This window comes from Bubalus kerabau, chromosome 4 (genome assembly GCF_029407905.1).
Source record: "Bubalus kerabau isolate K-KA32 ecotype Philippines breed swamp buffalo chromosome 4, PCC_UOA_SB_1v2, whole genome shotgun sequence".
NCBI classification, from domain to species: domain Eukaryota; kingdom Metazoa; phylum Chordata; class Mammalia; order Artiodactyla; family Bovidae; genus Bubalus; species Bubalus kerabau.
The window spans coordinates 54,747,701-54,773,548 of NC_073627.1; the positions used below are offsets into that span (position 1 = coordinate 54,747,701).

The 25,848-nt window shown below is 39.6% G+C and overlaps 1 protein-coding gene and 1 long non-coding RNA gene across 2 annotated transcripts in view; one reads left to right on the plus strand and one right to left on the minus strand.

The window, feature by feature from the left end:
* PPM1E (protein phosphatase, Mg2+/Mn2+ dependent 1E) overlaps positions 1 to 22,577 on the minus strand; it is a 224,608-nt gene extending 202,031 nt beyond the window's left edge. Inside the window, exon 1 of the mRNA XM_055577489.1 lies at positions 21,997 to 22,577. Coding sequence (XP_055433464.1) covers positions 21,997 to 22,448 — 452 coding nt within the window. The 5' untranslated portion in view covers positions 22,449 to 22,577. The remainder of the gene's footprint in view (positions 1 to 21,996) is intronic.
* LOC129649727 (uncharacterized) lies at positions 21,345 to 25,045 on the plus strand. Its single transcript, XR_008713228.1, has 4 exons — positions 21,345 to 21,685; positions 22,298 to 22,415; positions 23,004 to 23,106; positions 23,403 to 25,045. It is a non-coding gene; the product is annotated as an uncharacterized LOC129649727 (long non-coding RNA).
* Positions 25,046 to 25,848: the final 803 nt, after the last annotated feature.

Here is a 25,848-nt window from a genome sequence, read left to right on the forward strand (position 1 = left end):
AAATTTGTATACAGGTCAGGAAGCAACAGCTAGAATGGACATGGAACAACAGACTGGTTCTAAATAAGAAAAGAAGTACGTCAAGGCTGTATATTGTCACCCTGCTTATTTAACTTATATGCAGAGTACATCATGAGAAACGCTGGGCTGGAAGAAGCACAAGCTGGAATCAAGATTGCCGGGAGAAATATCAATAACCTCAGATATGCAGATGACACCACCCTTATGGCAGAAAGTGAAGAGGAACTCAAAAGCCTCTTGATGAAAGTGAAAGTGGAGAGTGAAAAAGTTGGCTTAAAGCTCAACATTCAGAAAACGAAGATCATGGCATCTGGTCCCATCACTTCATGGGAAATAGATGGGGAAACAGTGGAAACAGTGTCAGACTTTATTTTTCTGGGCTCCAACATCACTGCAGATGGTGACTGCAGCCATGAAATTAAAAGACGCTTACTCCTTGGAAGGAAAGTTATGACCAACCTAGATAGCATATTGAAAAGCAGAGACATTACTTTGCCAACAAAGGTCTGTCTAGTCAAGGCTATGGTTTTTCCTGTGGTCATGTATGGATGTGAGAGTTGGACTGTGAAGAAGGCTGAGCGCCGAAGAATTGATGCTTTTGAACTGTGGTGTTGGAGAAGACTCTTGAGAGTCCCTTGGACTGCAAGGAGATCCAACCAGTCCATTCTGAAGGAGATCAGCCCTGGGATTTCTTTGGAAGGAATGATGCTAAAGCTGAAACTCCAGTACTTTGGCCACCTTATGCAAAGAGTTGACTCACTGGAAAAGACTCTGATGCTGGGAGGGATTGGGGGCAAGAGGAGAAGGGGACGAGAGAGGATGAGATGGCTGGATAGCATCACTGACTGGATGGACGTGAGTATCAGTGAACTCCGGGAGTTGGTGATGGACAGGGAGGCCTGGCGTGCTGCAATTCATGGGGTCGCAAAGAGTCGGACACGACCGAGCGACTGATCTGATCTGATCTGATATCTTAATTGTACCATGTGGGATCTAGTTCCCTGACCAGGGATCTGGGCCCCTTGCCTTGGGAGCTCAGAGTCACAGCCACTTGACCACCAGGGAAGTCTCCTACATCTTATAATAAAACCATGAGTCACAAACTATCTTATAGGAAATTATGCCCTAAAAGACATCTATGCATACAGCAATACAAGAATGCGTCATTAAGAATGGTCAAAGCATCTTTTCTTCATCTTTAGTTATAAAACTATGGTGTTTTACTTCAAATGCATTTATAGAAAATGAGCATCAATATTTTAGATTATTTACATTTAAACATGCTGTTTAAGACTGAAAGTTCTAGAATACTGAATACTGATCTTTCCTGACATACTGAAAAATTGCACTGAAAATACTTTTCTGTTCATTTTTTTCTTCTTATATTTTCATTTTACATGCTACCTACAAAATGTTACTTTGTTTTTTATTTTTTATTGAAGTATAGTTGATTTACAGTGTTGCGCCAATCTCTGCTGTAAAGCAAAGTGACTAAGTTATATTTAAAGTCTTTTCCGTTATGGTTTATACTTTATTATTAAGTACATCTGTAATTTAATGTAAACTCAAATTTAATTTGGACTCTTACATTCTCCCTAAAGCAGTGGGTTCTCAAACTTTAGCGTACATCATAATTATCCAGTGTTTTTACTCACAAGATTCCTGGAAACCGCAGAAATTCTTATTCAGTAGGTGTGGGCAGGAGTATAGGAACTTGCATTTTGAATAAAACATTCCAGATGATTCTGAAGTAAGGGATTCATGTCCAACACTTTAAGAAACACTGCCCTGGGACTTCCCCGGTGGTTCAGTGGTTAAGACTCCTTGCTTCCACTACAGGGAGCACAGGTTCGATGCCTCATTGGGGACTCAAGATCCCACAGGCCACAGTATGTGGCCGAGAAAAGAAACACTGCCTGCATGATTTAGTTTATGATAGGGATGCTATGCTTTAATTCATTAAATATTAGCTCAATGCCTTATATGTACAAAGCTTAGTGCTGGGGATCAAATATGAATTTTGCTTCAGGAAGGTATACACAGTTTAATAGAGGAGATAAGACATGCATATAAATGACATGATAAAAATGCAGGAATTATTGGATGTTTTTAAAAAGATACAGATAAAATGCTGGGGACTTCAAGAGAGGGAATAATTACTTCTAGCTGACCTCAGGGAAATTCTTCTACTAGAAGACAGCATTTGAAATGAGTGTTGAAACTTGTCTCTTCAGATTTTAAGGATGGAAAAAACTAATAATCAATCATATCACTGAATGATAAATATGTCTAATGATAAACATCATTCCTTCAAACTCAGAAAAACCATTCCCTACCTCCTAGATTTTATGTGTTGATGTATAATCTGGGTCATGGTCTCGTGTTGTCCTGTATCTCCACCCAGCAGCTTGACATGCTTCTCTCTCTCTAAACATGTCCTTGAAAGGATCTGTTTTATACTTTCAGTACATTTATCCTCTGAAAGATAAGTTCATACAGTGGATACTGACCCAGAGAACCATACTCAGCCTTTCATAAATTTCTAGGCAGTAAACAAAACTTAAGCATAGTTCAACTGAGAACACTTTAGGCAGTCTTCAGTTCTAAAACCTTCACACCAGTTGGCGTTAGGCAGCATGATGAAAGAAATGATCAGAAAAGAGGGAGATTTTATAATTTAGAAGCCATTGTTCTAAAAGCCAAAAAAAAAAAAAAATTAGAGGGCAGAAGAGAAAAAGCATAAGGTTTTTCTGGTTTCTGATTATGTGGCATTTTAACATTACTGGTTTTTCTATGATTTGTAGTTTTAAAAAGTCCAGTATCATCCCAGAGATGCAGTGAATACAGAGTATACAATGCCCAATATTGACTGAATGAATGAATGATTTAGAGGTTATTTTTCCAGTTTTTCTAACAGATTTACTCCTCTTTATTCAGAAAAATAAGGGCTTATCAGACAAGTCCCAACTGGGCTACGCTTTCTCATCTCCATGCCTCTGCACAAGGTAATCTCTCCGCTGGAATGCTTCTCAGCTAGCTCCCTCCTCTTCTCGGCTAATTCCTATTTAGTCTTCTCAATTTGAATTTAAGCATCTTCTTCTAGAATCTAATAGCCTACATTGGCACACCCACCTTCCAGTCCTCATAAAATCCTCTGCAGCACTATATCTTTACTCTCCAGTATAGACACCAAGATAAAGAGCTTCAGAGTCAGGCACATCTGAATTCAAATTCTGATTCCACCCCACCGCTTCCTCTGTAACCTTAGGTAAGTTAACCAATCTTGCTAAACATTAATTTCTTGATTTAAAAAAAGAAAATAACAATGCAACGTGCTTAGTATATCACCTCATACATAACAGAATTAATAATAATTTTTATTATTAACTATACTTGCTGGTTAACTTGTCTGGCTTTTCCTCTAAACCGCACACTTCTTGAGGAAAGGAACATGTATTTTATTTCTGTATAAGCAGCATCTAGCACAATGCTTAGCACATGGTAGATACTTAATTTTTTTAATGACTAAATAAATATTACTCTCATTATTGTAAAATTAATTTGCCACTTGAAATCCTTTCTGTAATGAGGTGGAAAACAAGTGAATAAGTAAAGAAAATAAATGCCATTAATATCGGTTTCAATAAAGGACACTGTCTTTAATCATACTGTTTTTAGGATTTACTACTAATTGGAGAAGGGGACGACAGAGGATGAGATGGCTGGATGGCATCACCGACTCGATGGACGTGAGTCTGAGTGAACTCCGGGAGTTGGTGATGGACAGGGAGGCCTGGCGTGCTGCGATTCATGGGGTCGCAAAGAGTCGGACACGACTGAGCGACTGAACTGAACTGAACTGATACATACTACAAAATGCCAAATGATTCAATATCCTGCTTGAACATAAATGCTCATAAATGCTGATCTAAATGCTTCATGAACTGAATACTATAATAATTTTTTCATGGTATATATTAACCACAAAATCACCAAGTCACACATAAGGGTTATTTCTTTTAGACAATCACTTGGAAAAGCTACAGAAAAATAAACAGCTTTCTAAAATCAAGGAAATTCTCAACACATCAAACTTTAATTAAAATCTCTCATAATCCTTGGGGAAATGAGAAGAAATTCAGTTTTCATGGTTTGGTAATTTTGACCTATGTAGGAATACAAAAATTACTAATTACTTAGTGTTATATTTAATGAACTTTTCCATCCTATGTTTAACTCATTTGATCAAATATTTATAAAAGGCCTCATTCTGAGAGAATGCTTTTATTTTATATTTGATTTTCAATGTATTTTGATCTTAACATATCCATAAACTGGATATGTTAATATATAAAGTGGAATTTTGGAATTCCTGGTGGCACAATGGATAACAATCTGCCTGTTAATGCAGGCAACATGGGTCCAATACCTGATTCGGGAAGATTCCACATGCTGTGAAGCAACTGAGCCCGTGCACCACAGTTACTGAGCCTGAGCACCACAACTACTGAAGCCTGCACCCTTGAGGGCCTGTGAAACGCCAGCATTCCCTAGAGCCAGCAACTCGCAACAACTGAGCCTCTGTGCCTAGAGCCTGTTCTTCACAAGAGCAGCCACTGAAATGAGAACCCCAGGCACCACCACTAGAGAGTGGCCCCTACTTGCCGCAACTAGAAAGAGCCCATGTGCAGCAACAAAGACCCAGCACAGCCAAAAACAAAGCAGTGCGTACAAAAAAAATCTTAAAATGAAATTCTGATTCTGAGGGATAAGCCATTCTTGTCTTTGAACCATTCTTGAGTGCATTATGCAAAGAAATAATGGTTTACAACAAAAATGACTCTAGAACAGTTCTAGAATACAAGCAATCACAGGTTTATGTTAATTTATAATCCACTGCTTATTAATGACCAGTATGTATTTTACAGGCTTCTAAAAGACCACATACTGAATATATGACATGAATTTATACTACAAATTAAATGAACAAAAACTACTACTGTTTATACTTAAAATTTTTGAAAGGATTTCTTTCCACTGTGTTGAGTAGATAGTTATGATATTAGGCATGAAAGCTGTATAGAAAAGAGGTGCCTCTAGCTACTTCAACAGTTAACACTAAAGTTTAAAAACCGAAACACACTGCAGGATTAGACAACTACAATACAGAAAAAAATATCTCCAGGCACCTTAGTGAGTGAATAGTGATGTTTGCTTGTTTGCCATTATTATGAGCTTTATCCCAAGTTGTGAACTTCTTTCAGTCTATTATTTAAAGAGTTTCTGGATTTCAAATTGTGTTTTTAATAAGCAAATAAAATTTTAGTTTTTCCTTATCTTTCATTAGAGGCAAGAGTTTAGAAAAATATTTGGGGCAAAAACCTAGCATGTTCTTTATTTACAGTTAATAAATACAGGACGCTTACAGGTTGAAGATAAAAATCCAACCATCCTCTCTACCTCAGAAAGTAAATTAAGTTAGCCAAGAAAGTGATATTCATGAGGAAGAAATAGCATTTACAAAAGCAGAGAGGCAAGAAATAATCTGGTATCTTTAGAGAACTGCCGTGAATTCAATTATGTCAGAAAACTCAGAGAGCCTAGAATAGAGGGAAAGAGACTAATGGCAGGCACGTTAGTTGGGAGGCTACCAAAGTAATCAAGGCAAGAAACAAGAGCCTAAACTCGGAAATGGTGGTGCTCAAAATTCAAACAACTGAACTGCATCTTTATTGAGATTTTTCCCTACAGAAACATGTTTGTAACACAGCATGAAAACCATGACATGAATGTCAAAGCCACAACCCTACAAGTCAGTCGGCCTGGGTTCATGTCCTAGTGACACCACTGATGGTAAAAACTTGAGTTCTCTCGAGTTTTCTGTGCCTTGGCTATTAAATATAAAGCCATTCAATATAAATCAGGGCCTGAACAAGCTCTCAATAAATGCAGCACCAATAACAGAAACAGGGGCAGCTTACTACTTACTTGTTACTTATTACTAGCTGTACAATTATTATTTCAGGTACAGAGGTGTAAATCTCTGCAAGTTTACACTGTTAACTAAGTCTTACAGAAAGATATTTATGATTAGAGACTACCCTGGTAAAGGGCATTTAAATGCAATGTTGTATTTATTTGTTTTAAAAGACTGAAAATTATTTTTAGATGCACAGTTAACTTTCCATATGACCTTGAAAAACTAAAAATGTTTTTGTTCCTCCAATTGTGTGTACGTAAACTGTGAATAAGTCTCTTTCTAAGTAATATATGAGATTATTAATAAGTTGCCTAAGCCAAAGAATTGATGCTTTCAAACTGTGGTGTTGGAGAAGACTCCTGAGAGTCCTTTGGACTGCAAGGAGATCCAACCAGTCCATTCTAAAGGAGATCAGTGTTGGGTGTTCTTTGGAAGGAATGATGCTGAAGCTGAAACTCCAGTACTTTGGCCACCTCATGCGAAGAGTTGACTCATTGGAAAAGACTCTGATGCTGGGAGGGATTGGGGGCAGGAGGAAAAAGGGACGACAGAGGATGAGATGGCTGGATGGCATCACTGACTCGATGGACGTGAGTTTGAGTGAACTCCCAGGAGTTGGTGATGGAGGCCTGGCGTGCTGCGATTCATGGGGTCACAGAGAGTCGGATACGACTGAGCAACTGAACTGAACTGAACTGAAACCAAGACTATACGAACTAATAAATATTCAGTGTTGCCGGAAATCAAATTGCAAAACTTCAGAGGTCATTCCCATTGTAAAATCCATGATAACCTGAAATTTAATGACTCTCACCTCTCATATTGGAGAAGGCAATGGCAACCCACTCCAGTATTCTTGCCTGGAGAATCCCAGGGACGGGGGAGCCTGGTGGGCTGCCGTCTATGGGGTCGCACAGAATTGGACACGACTGAAGAGACTTAGCAACAGCAGCAGCACCTCTCATATTTACACCATAACTTGTTAGGTTCAGTAAAGAACATGCTTACAATATGATTCTTGCCCTCTAGATTTTTAGCCTAAGAAAGAACACAATTTTATAAATACCACATATATCAATTGATGGGGAACACATGTATACCTGTGGCGGATTCATTTTGATATTTGGCAAAACTAATACAGTTATGTAAAGTTTAAAAATAAAATAAAATTAAAAAAAAAATAAAAGCATTACATTTTTTGTTGCTTGTTTTTATACACAAATGTGAAAACTGGATGTAGCACAATACACATCTCAAAAAACAAGCGTACTAAAAACCAGTTTTTATTTTAGTTTCTAAGATTCACAAAGTAGAAAAAATGTGAATAAGAAATCACTGTATAAATATCAAAGATCAGAGGCTATGCCTTGTGGTTCCATAGAAAGTAGGTCAAAAGATTCAAATCCATAAAAGACAAAAACTGTAATGCTTCTGTAGGAATCTTATAATTCATTATGAAATCAAGACACTAGGAAAAAAATTATCTTTGATATTTCTAACCCAGCAGATTAGTCTTTGGGTTTTTTTTTTTTTTTAAACTTTAGCATAGTTGATTTACAGTGTTGTGTTAAAGTCTTTTGGTTCTTTTTCTTTGATGACTTAAACTAAAATAGGAAGTAACGGACTAGTTTTCCTCAGAGCTATACGCTGGAAGGTAAAATCTTAAGTGAAAATACACACAAGGAATTAAGAACAATCTCAACCTTTTAACTGGCTCGAAGAAGGTAATGTAATGTGCGTTTGTGCTCAGTCATGTCTGACTCTTTGTGACCCCACAGGCCACCAGGCTCCTCTGTCCACAGAATTTCCCAGGTAAGAATACTGGAGTGGGTTGCCATTTCCTACTCCAGGGGATCTTCCCAACCCAGGGATAGAACTCGTGTCTCTTGCATCTCCTGCATTGACAGGCGGATTCTTTCCCACTGTGCCACCTGGGAAGCCCTTTCACTAGCTCATGACTCTCGATAGGGGCTTCCCTTGTGGCTCAGCTGGTAAAGAATCCACCTGCAATGCGGGAAATCTGGGTTCGATCCCTGGGTTGGGAAGATCCCCTGGAAAAAGAAAGGCTACCCAGTCCAGTATTCTGGCCTGGAGAATTCCATGGACTATATAGTTCATGGGGTTGCAAAGAGTCGAGCGCAACTGAGCGACTTTCACTGACTCTCTATAAAGCATTATTTTGCTTCAAAATTGTCATTGTTCACAATATTCTCAAATAATTTACATAAGAATGCTCAAGTTCACAAAATTTTTCATTTTGTACTGTACAGTTTGCAGTACAAATGAAAACTGCAAGCATATTTCTGCAGCTAGATGAAAATGTTAACACATACCAATAACCACATAAAATAGAAGCCAAGCTCCTTCACCATTCAGAGTAGAGGAAAGGAAGAAAATAATAACAAAGAGAAAGAAGGTAATGAAAACAGGCCTATAAAAATCTAGAAAGGAAACAACTTGGACAGAGCAGAAAAGAAGTTGAAGATTCACTGATTTACTCAATAAATATTTAATGAGTGCCTACTGTGTGCCAGGACCTGTACTAGGTGCTGGATACACAAAGGTAAACAAAACATGCTTTATCTATTGCCCTCAGTCTGAGACAGAGATATCAAATAATATATATATGTATAAATTATGATAAGTGGATATAAAGAAAAAGCAAAAAGATACTATGGAAACCAAAAACCAAGACTTAATTTAGACCTCTGGTAAAGAAACACCTCTATGAGGAAGATATATTTTAGGTAAGACCTAACAGTTGAGCCGGACAGTTGGAGAGAAGGGGGAAAGTTGCTTGGGCCAAGAAAAAAAAAGTGCAGAGTCCTTGAGGCAGGACAGAGCATGGCAGTTTCTGGGAACAAAGTCAAGACCACTGTGATTAAAGCACAGTTAGGAGAGTTGCTATGGGTTGCTAAGACTTGATGGAAGTTTGGACCACACTGGTGGGAGTAGAGACAAAAAGAAATCAGCAAAAAGTATTTTTCTTTCATTTAGAAGTGAAATCAAAAGACCTCAAAATAATTAATGCTCTTCCATCTTGCTTCTCTACTGCAGCAAAAGAAATACTGAAATGGTCTTCCAAAGATGCCCTGAACTAATTGCTAAAATCTGTGAATATTAACTTGATATCACTCTGGTGATTGTGCTATGTTATATGGCAAGTTGATCTTAAGACAGGAAGATTATCTTGGTGGGCCTGATCTAATCAAATGACCCCTGACAAGCATAGAGCTTTCTCTGACAGCAGGAGAAGCCAGACAGATTGAAGCATGGAAACACTTGATGTAACACTGCTGGTATGAAGACAAAGGAGGGCAAATGAGAAGGAAAGTGGATGGCTTCTGTCAATAGATAATCAGTGCCCCTCCCCAACCTAACAACCAGCAAGGAAATGGAAACCTCAGATCTACAATAAAGATCGAGATTGTTAACCTGAATGGACTAGAAGTGGAGTCTTTCCCTGAGTCTCTAGATTAGGGTCCTAACTCTCCAACACTTTGACTGAAGACCTTAAGCAGAGTATCCAGCTGAACATACCCAGGCTTCTGACCTACAAAACTGTAAGATAACAAATGGATGTTGTTTCAAGTCACTAAATTTCAGTAGCATGTTACAAAGCAATAGAAAACTACCACCCCATAAACTATGTGAGGAGAAATTAACAATTTGATAATCTAAATCTAAATCATATTATTCTAGGAACTTCCCAGGAGGTCTAGTAGTTAGGACTCTGTACTTCACTGCAGGGGGGCACAGGTCCAATCCCTGGTTGCAGTACTAAGATTCTGTGTATGGTACAGAGTGACCAAAATAAATAAATAAATAAAAGCTCTGTGTGTATGTGTGTGTGTGTGTGTGTGTGTGTGCGTGTATGTAGTCACAGAAAGAAATCTAAGAGAAACAAATTTAACTTGTTATTACTTCAAAGGCTAGATAAATATGAATTTGGCGACTGGAGTGAGCACTTATTTAAATATGACTTTGAAATTAAATGTCAGATATGTTTTATAGAATTCAAATTTCTGTTATTAAGTCTAAACCTGTGCCATTCAATATGGTAGCCCCATGTGGCTACTAAGTATTTTAAATGTGATATTCCATTTGAGATGTGCTTTAAGTGTAAAATATAAACAGGATTTTGAAAACTTGGTATAAAAAAATAAAAAAATTTCAATATTTTAATATTCATCATATGTTTAAATGGTAAAATATTTGGATTGTTGTTGCTGTTGCTGTTGTTCAGTCACCCAGACGTGTCCGACTTTTTGTGACCCCATGGACTGCAGCACACCAGGCCTCCCTGTCCCTCACCATCTCCCAAAGTTTGCCCAAGTTCAAGTCCATTGCATCAGTAATGCCATCCAACCATCTCATCCTCTGACACCCTCTTCTTCTGCCCTCAATCTTTCCCAGCATCAGGGACTTTTCCAATGAGTTGCCTGTTTGCACCAGGTGACCAAAATACTATAGCTGCAGCTTCAGTCCTTCCAACAAGTAATCAGGGTTGATTTCCCCTAACATTGACTGGTTTGATCTCCATGCTGTTCAAGGGACTCTCAGGAGTCTTCTCCAGCACCACAGTTCAAAGGCATCAATTCTCTGGTGCTATGACTTCTTTATGGTCCAGTTCTCACAACTGTAGGTGACCACTGAGAAGACCATAGTCTTGACTATATGGACCTTTTTCGGCTGTCTAGGTTTGTCATAGCTTTCCTGCCAAGAAATGTCTTCTGATTGCATGGATGAAGAAAGTTCTGCAAGTTCTAGTTTACGTAATGCTGAAGCCTAGCATGCAAGATTTTAAGCATGCTTTTACTAGCGAGGGAGATGAGTGCAATTGTCCAAAGGTTTGAACATTCTTCAGTACTACCCGTCTTGGGAACTGGGATGAGAACTGACCTTTTCCAGTCCTGTGGCCACTGCTGGGTCTTAGAGATTTGCTAACATATTGAGTGCAGCACTTTGATAGCATCATCCTTTGGGTTTTTTAACAGCTTTACTGGAATTTCATCACATCCACTAGCTTTATTAACAGCAGTGCTTCCTAAGGCCCACTTGACTTCACACTCCAGAATGTCTAGCTCTGGGTGACTGACCACACCATCATAGTTATCTGGTTCATTAAGATCTTTTTTGTACAGTTCTTCCATGTATTCCTTCCATCTCTTCTTGCTCTCTTCAGCATCTACTAGGTCACTATCGTTTCTGTCCTTTATTTTGGCAATCTTTGGGTGAAATGTTCCCTTGATATTTCCAATTTTTCTGAAGAGATCTTTAGTCTTTCCCTTTCTGTATATGTGAATATACTGGGTTAAAAAAATAAAATAAATTCACTGTGTCTTTCAATTTTTAAAATGGGGTTAATTCTAGTCAATGGAAAGTGAACAAACTTATATATGCCACTTCTAAGGTCTGGCATCTAAAAACCGCCAATATCATTCTCCACTCCTATGTTTGCTAGACGTATGCTGATGCCTAGAGCAACCTTGGAAACCACAGACTGAAGATGAAAAACTCTACTAGCCTGAGTCCATTAATCACTCCATAGAACACAGTGCCTTCTCCATTGAAAGTACTCTCTGAGCAAGAAATAAACTAACATTACATTCAGCTTTTGAGATTTCAGGATTTACCCACAAGAGCAGCGATTTTTAGCCATTATAGTACAGAACATGCAAAAATTGGAAACAACTTGACTGTCCTTCAATAGGAAATTGGATAAATAAATCATAGTATATTCTTAGACTCTATATAGTAGCTCAAATGAAAAAACTCTGTATCAAATGAATAAATCTTTTTTAAAAACATTAGTCTCAAAAAAGCTACTTATGAAAACAAAAACAAAAAAGCCACCCATATTTTGACCATACAAATATGTGGATAGTAAAAATATAAAAATATAGAGCAGAGGGCTACATTCCCTAAATTCACAGATTACCTCTAGAAAGAAAGAAAATGAAATCAGTTTATAGAAGAGAGTGACAAAGTCTTCAATTTCATATGAAATGTTAATTTATATATGAAATGCTTTACTTTCTTAAAATAATCTTAATTATGATAATTTCTTGAAATGGATTGGGGGGTATATGTATATTTTTATTATTCTGTTATTTTGTAAATGTTTAAATCATTAAAATAAATAATCTTTTTCTTATATATATCTTCTCAGAGAGTAAACAACAAAACTCTGTTTTAGAAGACATTTAAAAACTATATACCAAAAGCCTTAAATATGTGAATATCTTTAATATAATCCCAACACTATATACTATATATAAATATACTCTAAGAAAATCAAAGGTTTGCTCAAAGGATGACCATCAAAATATTCTTAGAGCAACCAAAAACAGGTAACACCTAAAATGTCCAATAGCATTGTGATTAAAATACTGTGTATTCATTTAAAAATTACACGGGAGGTAGGGTGAGATGTGTGAAGGTATAGATGAAAAAAAGACTGGCCACAGATTGATCACTGCTGAGGCTGACCAATAAGTACACAATTTTTTATATACTTTAAATTTTTTATAATAAAAAGTTCTGAAATATGCAAATACAGAACTTGACTAAGTTTTTAAAAAAGCAGTTTAAAATAGTTATGAATAATATTTTGTGTTTAATCTCTTGGCTCATTCACTGGATTTATCTGTGTTGCATATGTCCCCGTCATTGCTGGTCTAGGGATTTGATGGCAAACATGTAGCTAATAATCTAATGCAACTGCCTTCAAGCACTTTATCAAAATCATTTGGAACATTATGAATGCCACATTTTCAATGTAGATATACATTTCTCATGGCTGGATGTGTGTATATATACATGTATAAATTTCATACATGCATACCCATGCATACATACCACTCTCACCAGCAATATTATCAGTATTTCTTTGAGTAAGCTGTATTCTACATAATCTAATTAAGTTACATATTCACAGATTTCTCATCAAATATAATCGCCCTTTAAAAAATCTAATAAAAATAAAGATAGAAGTTTTGTTGCTTTTTACACTTGTATTACAAATAATATGTTCAACCTATGATTTCTTTGCAGGAATTTTTTAAGTCAATTATCTATTTTGTATGCCAAAGCCTTTGTGTGGATCACAATAAACTGTGGAAAATTCTGAAAGAGATGGGAATACCAGACCACCTGACCTGCCTCTTGAGAAACCTGTATGCAGGTCAGGAAGCAACAGTTACAACTGGACACGGAACTACAGACTGGTTCTAAATAGGAAAAGAAGTACTTCAAGGCTGTATATTGTCACCCTGCTTATTTAACTTCTATGCAGAGTACATCATGAGAAACGCTGGGCTGGAAGAAGCACAAGCTGGAATCAAGATTGCCAGGAGAAACATCAATAACCTCAGATATGCAGATGACACCACCCTTATGGCAGAAAGAGAAGAGGAACTCAAAAGCCTCTTGATGAAAGTGAAAGAGGAGAGTGAAAAAGTTGGCTTAAAGCCAACATTCAGAAAACGAAGATCATGGCCTCCGGTCCCATCACTTCATGGGAGATAGATGGGGAAACAGTGAAAACGGTGTCAGACTTTGTTTTTTTGGGCTCCAAAATCACTGCAGATGGTGACTGCAGCCATGAAATTAAAAGACACTTACTCCTTGGAAGGAAAGTTATGACCAACCTAGATAGCATACTGAAAAGCAAAAACGTTACTTTGCCAACAAAGGTTCATCTAGTCAAGGCTATGGTTTTTCCAGTGGTTATGTATGGATGTGAGAGTTGGACTGTGAAGAAGGCTGAGCGCTGAAGATTTGATGCTTTTGAACTGTGGCGTTGGGAGAAGACTCTTGAGAGTTCCTTGGACTACAAGGAGATCCAACCAGTCCATTCTAAAGGAGATCAGCCCTGGGATTTCTTTGGAGGGAATGATGTTGAAGCTGAAACTCCAGTACTCTGGCCACCTCATGCGAAGAGTTGACTCATTGGAAAAGACTCTGATGCTGGGAGGGATTGGGGGCAGGAGGAGAAGGGGACGACAGAGGATGAGATGGCTGGATGGCATCACTGACTCGATGGACGTGAGTCTGAGTGAACTCCGGGAGTTGGTGATAGACAGGGAGGCCTGGCGTGCTGCGATTCACAGGATCACAAAGAGTCGGACACACCTGAGCGACTGAACTGAACTGAACTTTGTTAAATACAACCAAGGAATCCATTTAATGAGAGAAGGTAAACAGTAATAATCCATGACGTTCTTAAAATTGGAGGAAAGGTGCCACTGTCAACTCTAAGCCAAGAAACTTGCACGTCATCAGGATACTTCATGTACAGTGTTTAACATGAAGTCAACTGTCACACAGAACAAGCTGCCATTCTCCATTAATATGTCAAGTATTACTGGCACTTAATTCTTTTTTTTTTTTTTGGTCATGTCACCTGTCTTTCGGGATCTTAGTTCCCCAAACAGGGACTGAACTTGGGCCACGGCAGTGAAAACGCCAAATCCAAAGCACTGGACTGCGAGGGAATGCTCTTAAATTCATATTTTGTACACAAAGAAATAGATTTTAATATTTTATTCCTTCATGGAAATGGATTATTTTGGGTACACCTTATTTTGAAGACCACTAGTCAAGATACATAAGTATCTGCGTGGGAAAAAAAATTAAACAAGTGCTACAAGAGGAGGCCTTACAAATAGCTGTGAAAAGAAGCGAAGCGAAAAGCAGAGGAGAAAAGGAAAGATATAAGAATCTGAATGGAGAGTTCCAAAGAATAGCAAGGACAGATAAGAAACCCTTCCTCAGTGATCAATGCAAGGAAATAGAGGAAAACAACAGAATGAGAAAGACTAGAGATCTCTTCAAGAAAATTAGAGATACCAAGGGAACATTTCATGAAAAGATGGGCTCGATAAAGGGCAGAAATGGTATGGACCTAACAGAAGCAGAAGATATTAAGAAGAGGTGGCAAGAATACACAGAAGAACTGTACAAGAAAGATTTTCACGAACCAGATAATCATGATAGTGTGATCACTCACCTAGAGCCAGACATCCTGGAATGTGAAGTCAAGTAGGCCTTAGAAAGCATCACTACGAACAAAGCTAGTGGAGGTGATGGAATTCCAGTAGAGCTATTTCAGATCCTGAAAGATGATGCTGTGAAAGTACTACACTCAATATGCCAGCAAATTTGGAGAACTCAGCAGTGGCCACAGGACTGGAAAAGGTCAGTTTTCATTCCAATCCCAAAGAAAGGCAATGCCAAAGAATGCTCAAACTACGGCACAATTGCACTCATCTCACACGCTAGTAAAGTAATGCTCACAATTCTCCACCCTAGGCTTCAGCAATACGTGAACTGTGAACTTCCAGATGTTCAAGCTGGTTTTAGAAAAGGCAGAGGAACCAGAGATCAAATTGCCAACATCGGCTGGATCACTGAAAAAGCAAGACAGTTCCAGAAAAAAACATCTATTTCTGCTTTATTGACTATGCCAAAGCCTTTGATCACAATATTGTATGGATCAAAATAAACTGTGGAAAATTCTGAAAGAGATGGGAATACCGGACCACCTGACCTGCCTCTTGAGACCTATATGCAGGTGAGGAAGCAACAGTTAGAACTGGACATCGAACAACAGACTGGCTCCAAATAGGAAAAGGAGTACGTCAAGGCTGTATATTGTCACCCTGCTTATTTTACTTCTATGCAGAGTATATCATGAGAAACGCTGGGCTGGATGAAGCACAAGCTGCAGTCAAGATTGCCAGGAGAAATATCAATAACCTCAGATATGCAGATGACATTACCCTTATGGTAGAAAGTGAAGAGGAACTTTAAAAAGCCTCTTGATGAAAGTGAAAGAGGAGAGTGAAAAAGTTGGCTTCAAGCTCAACATTCAGAAAACTAAGATTATGGTATCTGTCCCATCACTTCATGGGAAATAGATGGGGAAACAGTGGAAACAGTGTCAGACTTTATTTTTGGGGGCTCCAAAATCACTGCAGATGGTGACTGCAGCCATGAAATTAAGAGATGCTTACTCCTTGGAAGGAAAGTTATGACCAACCTAGATAGCATATTGAAAAGCAGAGACATTACTTTGCCAACAAAGGTCCGTCTAGTCAAGGCTATGGTTTTTCCAGTGGTCATGTATGGATGTGAGAGTTGGACTGTGAAGGAAGCTGAGCACTGAAGAATTGATGCTTTTGAACTGTGGTGTTGGAGAAGACTCCTGAGAGTCCCTTGGACTGCAAGGAGATCCATCCAGTCCATCCTAAAGGAGATCAGTCCTGGGTGTTCATTGGAAGGACTGATGTTGAAGCCTAAACTCCAATACTTTGGCCACCTGAGGCAAAGAGCTGACTCATTGGAGAAGACCCTGATGCTGGGAAAGACTGAGAGCAGGAGAAGGGGATGACAGAGGATGAGATGGCTGGATGGCATCACCGACTCGATGGACATGAGTTTGGGTGAACTCCGGGAGTTGGTGATGGACAGTGAGGCCTGGCGTCCTGCGACTCACGGGGTTGCAAAGAGTTGGACACGACTGAGCGACTGAACTGAACAAGAGGAATAAGCACTAGGTATTCTATAAGGAGACACGGAAGAGACATGTAATTCATTATGAGTGTGGGGTTGGTGAACAAAGGAAGTGATGTGAAATGGAGACCTGAACAATGGGTTAATGACTGGACAGATTGAAGTCGGAGTGGGAGAGCTGGGTAGATCAAGCGTGTTACGTCCAAAGTGCAGAGGTAAGAGCAAACACCATGCATTCAAACTAATATATTAATAGTCTAAAACAGCTGAAGTATAGTTTCTAGGGGTGGGATGGAGTGGGTGGACAGTGATTCAGGGATGGCTGATAAGATTATAAAGGCTTGTTTGGATTTTATCTGTAGGGCAATGGAGAAATAGGCGATGAAGGTATACAATAAAGAACTGGCCTTGCCAAAAAGAAGTCTGGCCTTTGTCCCCAGCTCCTGGGAGGTAACCTCTAAATCCCTGGAATTTCTAGAGTAATAGGAGTGTCTTTGTTATTCATAGTGGGCCCCTTGGATCACATGGTATCAGCCTGGGGTGGGAGACTTGAAACTATTAATAAGTTCAACCAGGTGAGCAATCTACCAATAAATCCCAATACAAACTGGACAGCGAAACTTAGGTGAGCTTTTTGGGCTGTCAGGACTCCATGAGAGAGGAACACATCCCTGAGGACAATGGAAGCTTCACATCTGAAACCCTTCCAGATTGCAACTCATGCATCCCTTTCTTTGGCTGGTTCTAAGTTCTAGCTTTTCCTTATACTGAACCATAATCCATTAATATATTAAGCTTTCAGTGAGTTCTGTGAGTCTTTCTAGTAAATTATCAAATCTGAAAGTAGTTTTGAGAAACCTGAAAATTATAGTCAGTGTCAGAAGTGAGGGTGGTCTTGTGCAGACTCTTTCTCTAACTTATAGTTGGACCCTAACTCCTAGCAACTTCTGCCTCAGGCAGACTTGGCTGTATCTGACTGGAGAACTGTGCCTTTGACCTCAGTTTGGCTAATACCAGATAAACAGTAAAATATTTAAGCAATGGGTGACAATTAATCTACATAATCTACATTCTAGAGAAATCACTTTACTATTAATACACTGGGGAGAATATATTGGAAAAGACTGGGAAGAAATGGCAATGACAGTAGGGATGGTGAGGGACATATTTAGGAGGTATTTACAAGGCAAAATTTGACTGAACGTGAGGAGGAGAGAAGGAAAAATCAAGGATCAGTTCAGTTCAGTTCAGTCGCTCAGTCATGTCCGACTCTTTGTGACCTCATGAATAAACCCACCAAAAAGAGAATCAAGTTTTGTCTTCTGTGGGAGAGACAGAGAGAGACGGAAGATCAAATTCAGTTTTGGACATTTTCATTTGAGAAGACTTTTAGACATCTGGATAGAGCCATTCCATTAGCAGTCAAAGCAAGGATGGAGACCGAGTTGGGAGCTATTAGCATAACTACAATAACCAAAATCACATCACGGGAGAGACTGATGTTGACCACAGACAACTAAGCCAACCAAACTTGAAACGGCCAAGGACCAAACAACAATATAAAAGGGTTAGGCAGAGTATTAAAAGCTCACAGAGAAGTGGCAGTCTAAGACGTAGGAGAAAACCCCGAAACTTATGGCTTACACCCAATGGTTGGTATTTTCTTTTTTCTGCTACTTCTTACTACTTTTAAGAATAAAAAAAAAGGGGGGTATTCTAAATGAGTGGCATAACTCCCATCCATCTATTTTTTCATATATATACACAGACAAAGGTTAATGGCTTTCTAATCTATCTCAAAGTCATTAATGAGTCACATAATTCAATACAACTGAATTATTAGTGTCTATAAACAATGATTTTCTTTCCCAGGCCATTTTTAAAGTGGCCACCCTCATTACTACTGTAAACCATCTGCAAGTATTTAACTTTGCCAGGCTACCAAAATATCTCCCCCTCCTTGAGAAGTCCAACCCAGACTAAATGAATAACTGAGAAGACAACTGCTCTAAAAATGTACTGACATGAAGCTCTTACAGACTTCAGGGTATTTGTTTCTTCTGGGTTAAAACAAATAGATTTATCCTCCATACAATAATACAGAGAATAAAATACAGCATTGACCTATGCAACCTATCCAAGGTTATTCATATCTGCTATAAGATCAGCTGTAAATTTTATTTGAAATTATTTCAAAGCTATAAAATATCTCACCTCCACCTTTTCAAAGAGATCCATTAACCTCAAAACTCCTAATTTTGCGTCATTAGAATTTATTTTACTCTCTTGGGGGGCATTTTAGTTTACAGGAGTAAAGGAGATAATTTTTACATGAGCAGCTGAAGATTCCAAATCACTGGAATTTTTTATTGACATGGAATAGACTAATTCAGTTAAACAGTTCTAAAGAACTGCCTGAATTTATTATTCATTTTTAAAGATTTAATTATTTGAAACAAAATTGTTTAAATGGTCCTTTAAAAAAAAGTATTTATAGCCCACAACAGAGATCTTTCTCATTCTAGGGGAGTTTCAACATTTCAAATAATTTTTCTTTCAAAATGTTACATGTTTTTATCTAGTACAGAAATATTAAGTGCATAGTTCCCATTTTGAAGCCTAACAGCAAAAACTCTATCACAAATACTGAAAAACTTTTAAGTTGCTAATTATAACTATATTTTGTCCACTTAAACCTTGATCCTTTACTTACCTAAGTAACTGCTTATCTCAAGCTAATCCTAAGCTTTGAGTTTACCAAAATGAAGAATGATAAATATATCTGCTGTTCTTAAACTCTGAGAGAAGCAAAATACTGGGAAAAACATTCACTATATTTTTTGAAGTAAAATTTCAGCCAGTGTATACATAAACAGTATTGGGAAAGTAAGCACCTTTATTTTTTTCTGTAGCTTCATACTATATATTTATAAAGCACTGACAGAAAAAATAGTCTAGAGATTTATGAAACTGGTTCTAGTTTCTTCTTACATTAGTTTCAACTGTGAAATTGGTGAATATATATTTCAAGTAACTTCATTTAAGTATTTTAGCACACTCTGACAAACATGACAGTTTCTAAAGAATGTTAAGAATTCCCAAAATAAAGAGAGAGTGGGTATCTGAGAAAATATTAAAAAAAAAACAAAAACTTCACCTCCGCCAAATTAGTAATTCCAACATATTCCTAATCAGAATGATTTCAAAGTGTTTCCTAGGAAATTTGATAACTCAATTTTTCCTAGGAAATTTGACAACTCTGAGAGTTTTGAGGTTCAAAAATTATATTGAAAAATGCTGGAAAACCATTTGTACATAATTTGTCATTTCTGAATCAGGATCGTCAGTTTTCTCTTCTGTAAAATGAAGCGAACAGGAAAATGATCCATCTCTACAATGTCTTCCAGTACTGATTCTTGTGGCCAAGTTGTATGATTTTCTTTCATAAATAATAAAGCACAAAAAGTATGTGTTTTTAAACTATGAGACTTTTAGGTTTTTGGGTTTTGTTTTGTCTTTTTTTTCAGTCTGTTAACAACGTTGAAGATACTTTACATAAACAAGCCAGGCGTTTTATATCTGAGTAAAACATAAGTTAATAGCTTCTGCACAAAACAGTTGTTTTCCAACTTCAATTTTGCTAGTTTTACTTCAAATCTAAACTTCCTCAATTAGATTGCCATTTTATAATCTGAATACTTTTCTAGTTTATACATGTATGGAAAATCTTGCTCCCTTTCCATGTGGCAAAACACACATCAACCTACCATCATCATACAGATTTCATTTTTAAAAAACCTTGAATGGTACATATTCAAAGTTGTTCTAAGCTAATGACACTCTTTTTTTGAAATGGACCTTCTCTAATGTTTAAATGTGTATTTCTTTAATTCTGCAATTGCATATGTAAAGGTAAAATTGTCAAAATAGAGTTAGTCTGATGCTGAGATAAATCTTTCCACTTCAGTAAACAATTCCATTTTATTTTAAGCAAGAAGTCTTAAGTGTCTATATAGTATTAAAAATTATATTTCATAAACTCTATTCTACGATTGTTTACAAACACTAGGAAGAAAAACTCCTAAGATGTTTTTACATGCCATTTTACATTTCCCAAAAAGCAGTATGACTTTGGTAACCAGATAGGATTTCAAAATTGAAATTTCAATAGTGTATAAAATATGGGACACATCAACACAGTCCACTTTTACAGCATATATGTTCAGTGTTTTTTTCCTGTTGACAAGCTTCTGTTTTAACAGGAAGAATGATCTGATCAGGTGTCTGTTAGGTTGGAAAAAGACAAAACCTTTATTTTCCAGGTCCTTCTCTTAATCTAAGCTTTTAAAAAAATCCAAGAAGAGATCTTAACTGCAGTGAATCTTGCAGTAGCAAACTTTTTGATGGGGACAGAGTAACATCTTTCATTACAACTATCAGCAGAATGGCAAAAGGCTGTCGAGGTTTACCAGTGTTCTCAGAAACTTGTTAGTATTCTCCTCTGTCATTATTTCAGAACAATTCCATTTAGAAAGAAACGCAATTGTAAACTGCTTCTATTTCAGGCCCATAAAAACTGGGATGAAAGGCAGAGCCTTGACCTTTCTATTTTAGACTTTCATCTGTGTAGCTAAGCCATCTGCTTTCTCTCTACCCCATCTACTTAATGGACTGAAAATACTGCACCTAATTGCAATTTTATCAAACCAGCCAGAGTTTTCCACTTTAACGAATTACGACTCTGTCTTTCACCTGAAGGCCCGCAGGTAAAATTTTCCTTTTCCGTCCCTCCCCATTTCCTTCCCACCTCCCTCAATTAAGAGTTATCAAGTATCATTAAACTACGATACGAGGCTTCCGTGTATTAAGCCATCTACACTTTCAACACTGAGCGCCCAACAGAAGAAAATCGACTCCAGACTCCCCTCCTGTGGATCTGGGGCCGGGATTATCATCTTTGTTGCGGTTACGCAGGAGGCACCTAGCAAGCAGCTCCTGCCTAGAAAGAAGACCGCGTCTCTCCGCCGCCAAACAACAGGGGGGGACTCGAGCCGGGAAAAAGACAGACCCGGGTGGGAGGAAAGCCTGCAGCAGGAAGGAGAGGGCTGGGAAGAGGGAGCTCTCAAGACTAGAAGGAAGGACCTTCCCGGGCACCAAGCAGAAAAGGTGTGAGAAGTGGAGAAAGAAGTGGGCGGCCGGGGAGAAGCGGGAAGCCGGGAGCCCGGCGGGAGGGCGCGGGGGGCGGCTCCCGGGCCCCGGCGGGAGGCGCGGGGGCCGCGGCGGGCGTGGGCATCTCGCCGCCGACCGCTCGAGTCCGAGCAGCGGGGGCGCTTCCAACCTCGCCAGGGCGCCGGCGTGAGGCGGGCGGGGGGGATGAGGAGCGGAAAAGCGAGCAGTTCGCGCGGCAGAGGGAGCCGCGTCGAGGCCGGCGCGGCGGGGACGGCGGCCCACCCCCCGGCCGAGCCCCGCTACTTAACTATTTGTAGAGCTGCTGCAGGCACAGGTCCAGGCTCTCGCCCTCCACCTCCTCGCGGGTGATGCGCTCCGACAGCGGCCGCGGCAGCGGGGGCAGCGGCGGCAGCCGGGGCTGCGGCGGCGGCACGGCCGACTGCCCCCGGGCCGCCGCCTCCTCGCCCGCCGCCGCCGCCGCCTCCTCCTCCACCGCCTCCTCCTCAGGCTCGGGGTCTTCTCGCTCCTGCTCGTGCTCCCCCTCCTCCGACGCGGCCCCGGCGGCCGCCGCCTCCCCGGCTTCCTCGACCGACGCCTCGCGCGCCTCAGCCGCCACCAGTTCGGGCTCGGGCTCGGGCTCCGACTCTTCGGGTTCGGGTTCTGGCTGGGGCTCACCGCCGCCGCACGGTCCGCGAAACTCGCCCAGGAATAGCTCCAGGAAGCGCCGGTAAGTTTTCTCCTCAGGGCTGCAGCCGGCCATCGCTGCTCATGCCCCAGGGCCGACCGGGGAAACGGGTGGGGGAGGCCCAGGAAGAGGAGGGGGGCTGCTGGCGAGCCTCCGGCTCCCGCAAGGGCGGTTAACGGCCGCACCGGCACGAGCGATCAGCACTAGGTTGCCTGGAGAGGGCTCCCGCAGGCGTGCGCGCCGCCGAGCCCGGACGTGCGCGGCCCGGGGCCGGGGGGCGGAGCGCGCCGCCCCTCACGGGTCTGGAGGGAAAGTTGGTCTCGGGCGCGCGCGCGGGGTCCGGCGGAGGCCCACCCTCTAGCCCTAGGGAGAGCGCAGCCCAAGCTGCCTAGAGACCGTCGCCATGGCAACCGGCCTCTAAGGAACAATTTCAGGGTCCCTCCCGTCGAGTCCACGGAGTCGAAAGGGGCACTCGACTTGGTCTCCTCTCCAACTCTGAATGCCTTCACTGTGTGGATACCCTAACCTCAAAGTGGTTAAGAGGGAACTAAGACATTCGCCCGGTCTAGCAGTTGGTCTCCTTGATTTGGATTCACCTCAGTTTTCCTTATCTGTCCTGTCTTGTCTTAGGGTCCCTATGTGCGGAAAGATACCACAGTGTGAATACCTTCTGTTGTCGATGACATTAATTTAATAAGTAGTTTGCAGGGGAAGGCATTCAACATCTACAAAGGTAGGTTCCTTTGCCTCCATTCTCTCATCTATCTGATTCTGTGAAGTGGTGTTATCCTCACTTCCCAAAAAGAGGAAGCAGGATTAAGTACATTTGTTTTTTCAAGGTGTGGAAGCTCCTAGTCGTGGCATTGGAATTGGAACCCAGATTGTCAGCTTCTAAAGCCTTTCTAGACCCTTTTTCCTGTACTCTTCTCTGACTTTAAAGACTCAACAGTGTAATACATCTATCAAGCCTTATTTTTAAAAAGCTTTATAGTTTATGCGTTATATTCATCCTCTTAATCCTTGTAATAGCGCCTCAAGGTAGAAGGTATTACCGTGATTCCATTCCATGGATGAAAAAACTGAGACTTCAAGATAATGCGATGCAACAAGGACTAAAAACAGCTCTATTTTTACTGCAAAGCCATCAGATTTCCAGCACATCAAGACACCCTTCTTGAGTGTCTGCAGGCAACCCACTCCAGTATTCTTGCCTGGGAAACCCCATGGACAGAAGACAGAAGAACCTGGGGGGCTATAGTCCATGGAGTCGCAAGAGTCCGACATGACTTAGTGACTCAACAACAAATATATACTTTATTACATAATCTGTATTTTTTGGTACATTTTGTTTGCTCTTCTTCCCCATCCCCCTGAGTCTCTATTTTTGTAGACTGAAAGTGAAACAACTTTAAATTATTCTAATTTTCTTACCAAACCACACACAAACCTATTATTTTCAAGCCTTACTGAGGGGAGTGGGAGAGGGAGAAGCTGTGTTGTTATACAGCTGTATAGATGACAGCATCATTACTGCATACTGCCATGTCCATGGCAACATATAATTCAGCAAAAAGATAGTGATTCTTTCTCTACTTTGAAAAACATGTTCACAAAATATCCACCCCATCCTCTCCATTTATTCCTTCTGGATTTCAGTTGGATTTAGAGTCTGAAATAACATTTCTAGTCAGTTATTAATGGCAGAAGGAGTCTCCCTGCCAACTGTTTTCATATAATACTGTATTCTAAATCCCTGATGTGATACTGTTATTTTAAGAATAAGTGGGTTGAGCTCACTAATGTACATTATGGCATCATGTAAAATAGACGTCCATTCTCTTTCTTAGCTTGAGATTAAATAATACATGATAGAAAGTGTATACTGAGTAATGCATGAGTCCTCTATAACTACTTATTTTTGTCTCAAAGGTAAATGGTAAGACCCAATAAATAAGTCTGTTTCCAGACAAGCTAACTGTATTTATACATGTTTTGTTTAAAACATCACCAGTGTAGAGCGACTTCTTTATGCGATGCCAAGAAAGTCTTTAAACTTTATTTCTTTAAACTCTTTATTTGCCTTTGTTTTCAATCCACCTGTTCATTTCCATTTCAGAATGTCTAGAAAAGATTGACATAACTTATAAGGCTACAAAACCTAAATGTCTGCGATTTTACATTGCAACAACTATTTAATATCTCAGAATTTGACACAATGACATTTAGTTCAAGAGCACAAGGCTGTCAACTGTTAACAATTCACATCTAAGCTACACCTTCCTACTTTGTAATGTAGTTGCCTCCCTCCTCTAGGTGACATTTCTTTGTGACGTTAATTTATGACTCAACCCACATATCAAAAGGAAGTGTTCTGTGTTGGGGAAACATTACTACTAAGAGTAAAAGAAAAAGCCTACACCTCTACATTACTATAAATGAGAGGTGTGTTTGCTTATATTAATGAAGATATTCCTTTACAAAAGATCAGTATGGATCCTGCTGCATCCGTTTGACAGAGGAGCTTCGCCAGAGGTTGCTGACAGCGGTGCTGGGTCTCAGGGCAGCTGTGTAGGATGGCTCTGCCATTGTCAAGTCTTTTTAGTCATTGTTTTGCATGGCTTTACTTCCCTTTTCAGTTCCTCTCCTCTTATACTTCCCTAATCCCCTTTCTTGTTGTCTATTTTTAAATAGAGCTATAAAAAAACATATGTATTAAGAGCAGTTAACTTTTTAAAGGTTTTTTTTTTTTTAGATTTGTCATAAAAATTGTTCTCTAAGCCTTAGCTCTTTGGAGGAAATGCACATGTTCTTTCAAGGACATTCATGATTAAGGATGACATTTCAAGATTAAAAAGGGGAATCCCATGGTGGTCTAGTGGTTAGGATTTGGTGCTTTCACTGCTGAGGGCCCAGGTTCAATCCTCAGTTGGGGAACTAAGATCCCACAAGCCATGAGGTATGGCCAAAATCATAAAAAACTTTAAAAAAAAAAGGTTAAATAAAAGTGTTGAGTTGGGCAGTTAGTTTCTTATATGACCCAGTAATCCATCTCCCAGATATTTACCCACAAGAAATGAAAACGTGTCCACCAAACACACACGCAGACACACATCACCAAAAAAACCCTTGTATATAAATTTTTTACAATACTTTTATTCATAACAGCTCAAACTTGGACAAAACCCAGGTGTACATCAATAGTGAGCGGATAAACAAATTGTGGTGTATTCATACAATAGAATACTACTCATCAATTAAAAAAAAACTACTGATAAACACAACAACATGGGTGAATCTCAAAACCATGCTGAATGAGAAACGTCTAGGCACAAAAGAGAACAAACCTCATGATTCCATTTATATGAAATTCTAGAATAGGCAAAACTAATCTATAGTCACAGAAAGCAGATTAGTGGTTGTCTAGGACTGACATGGAATAGAGGATTCATGGAAAAGGAGTTAAGTAGAACTTTGT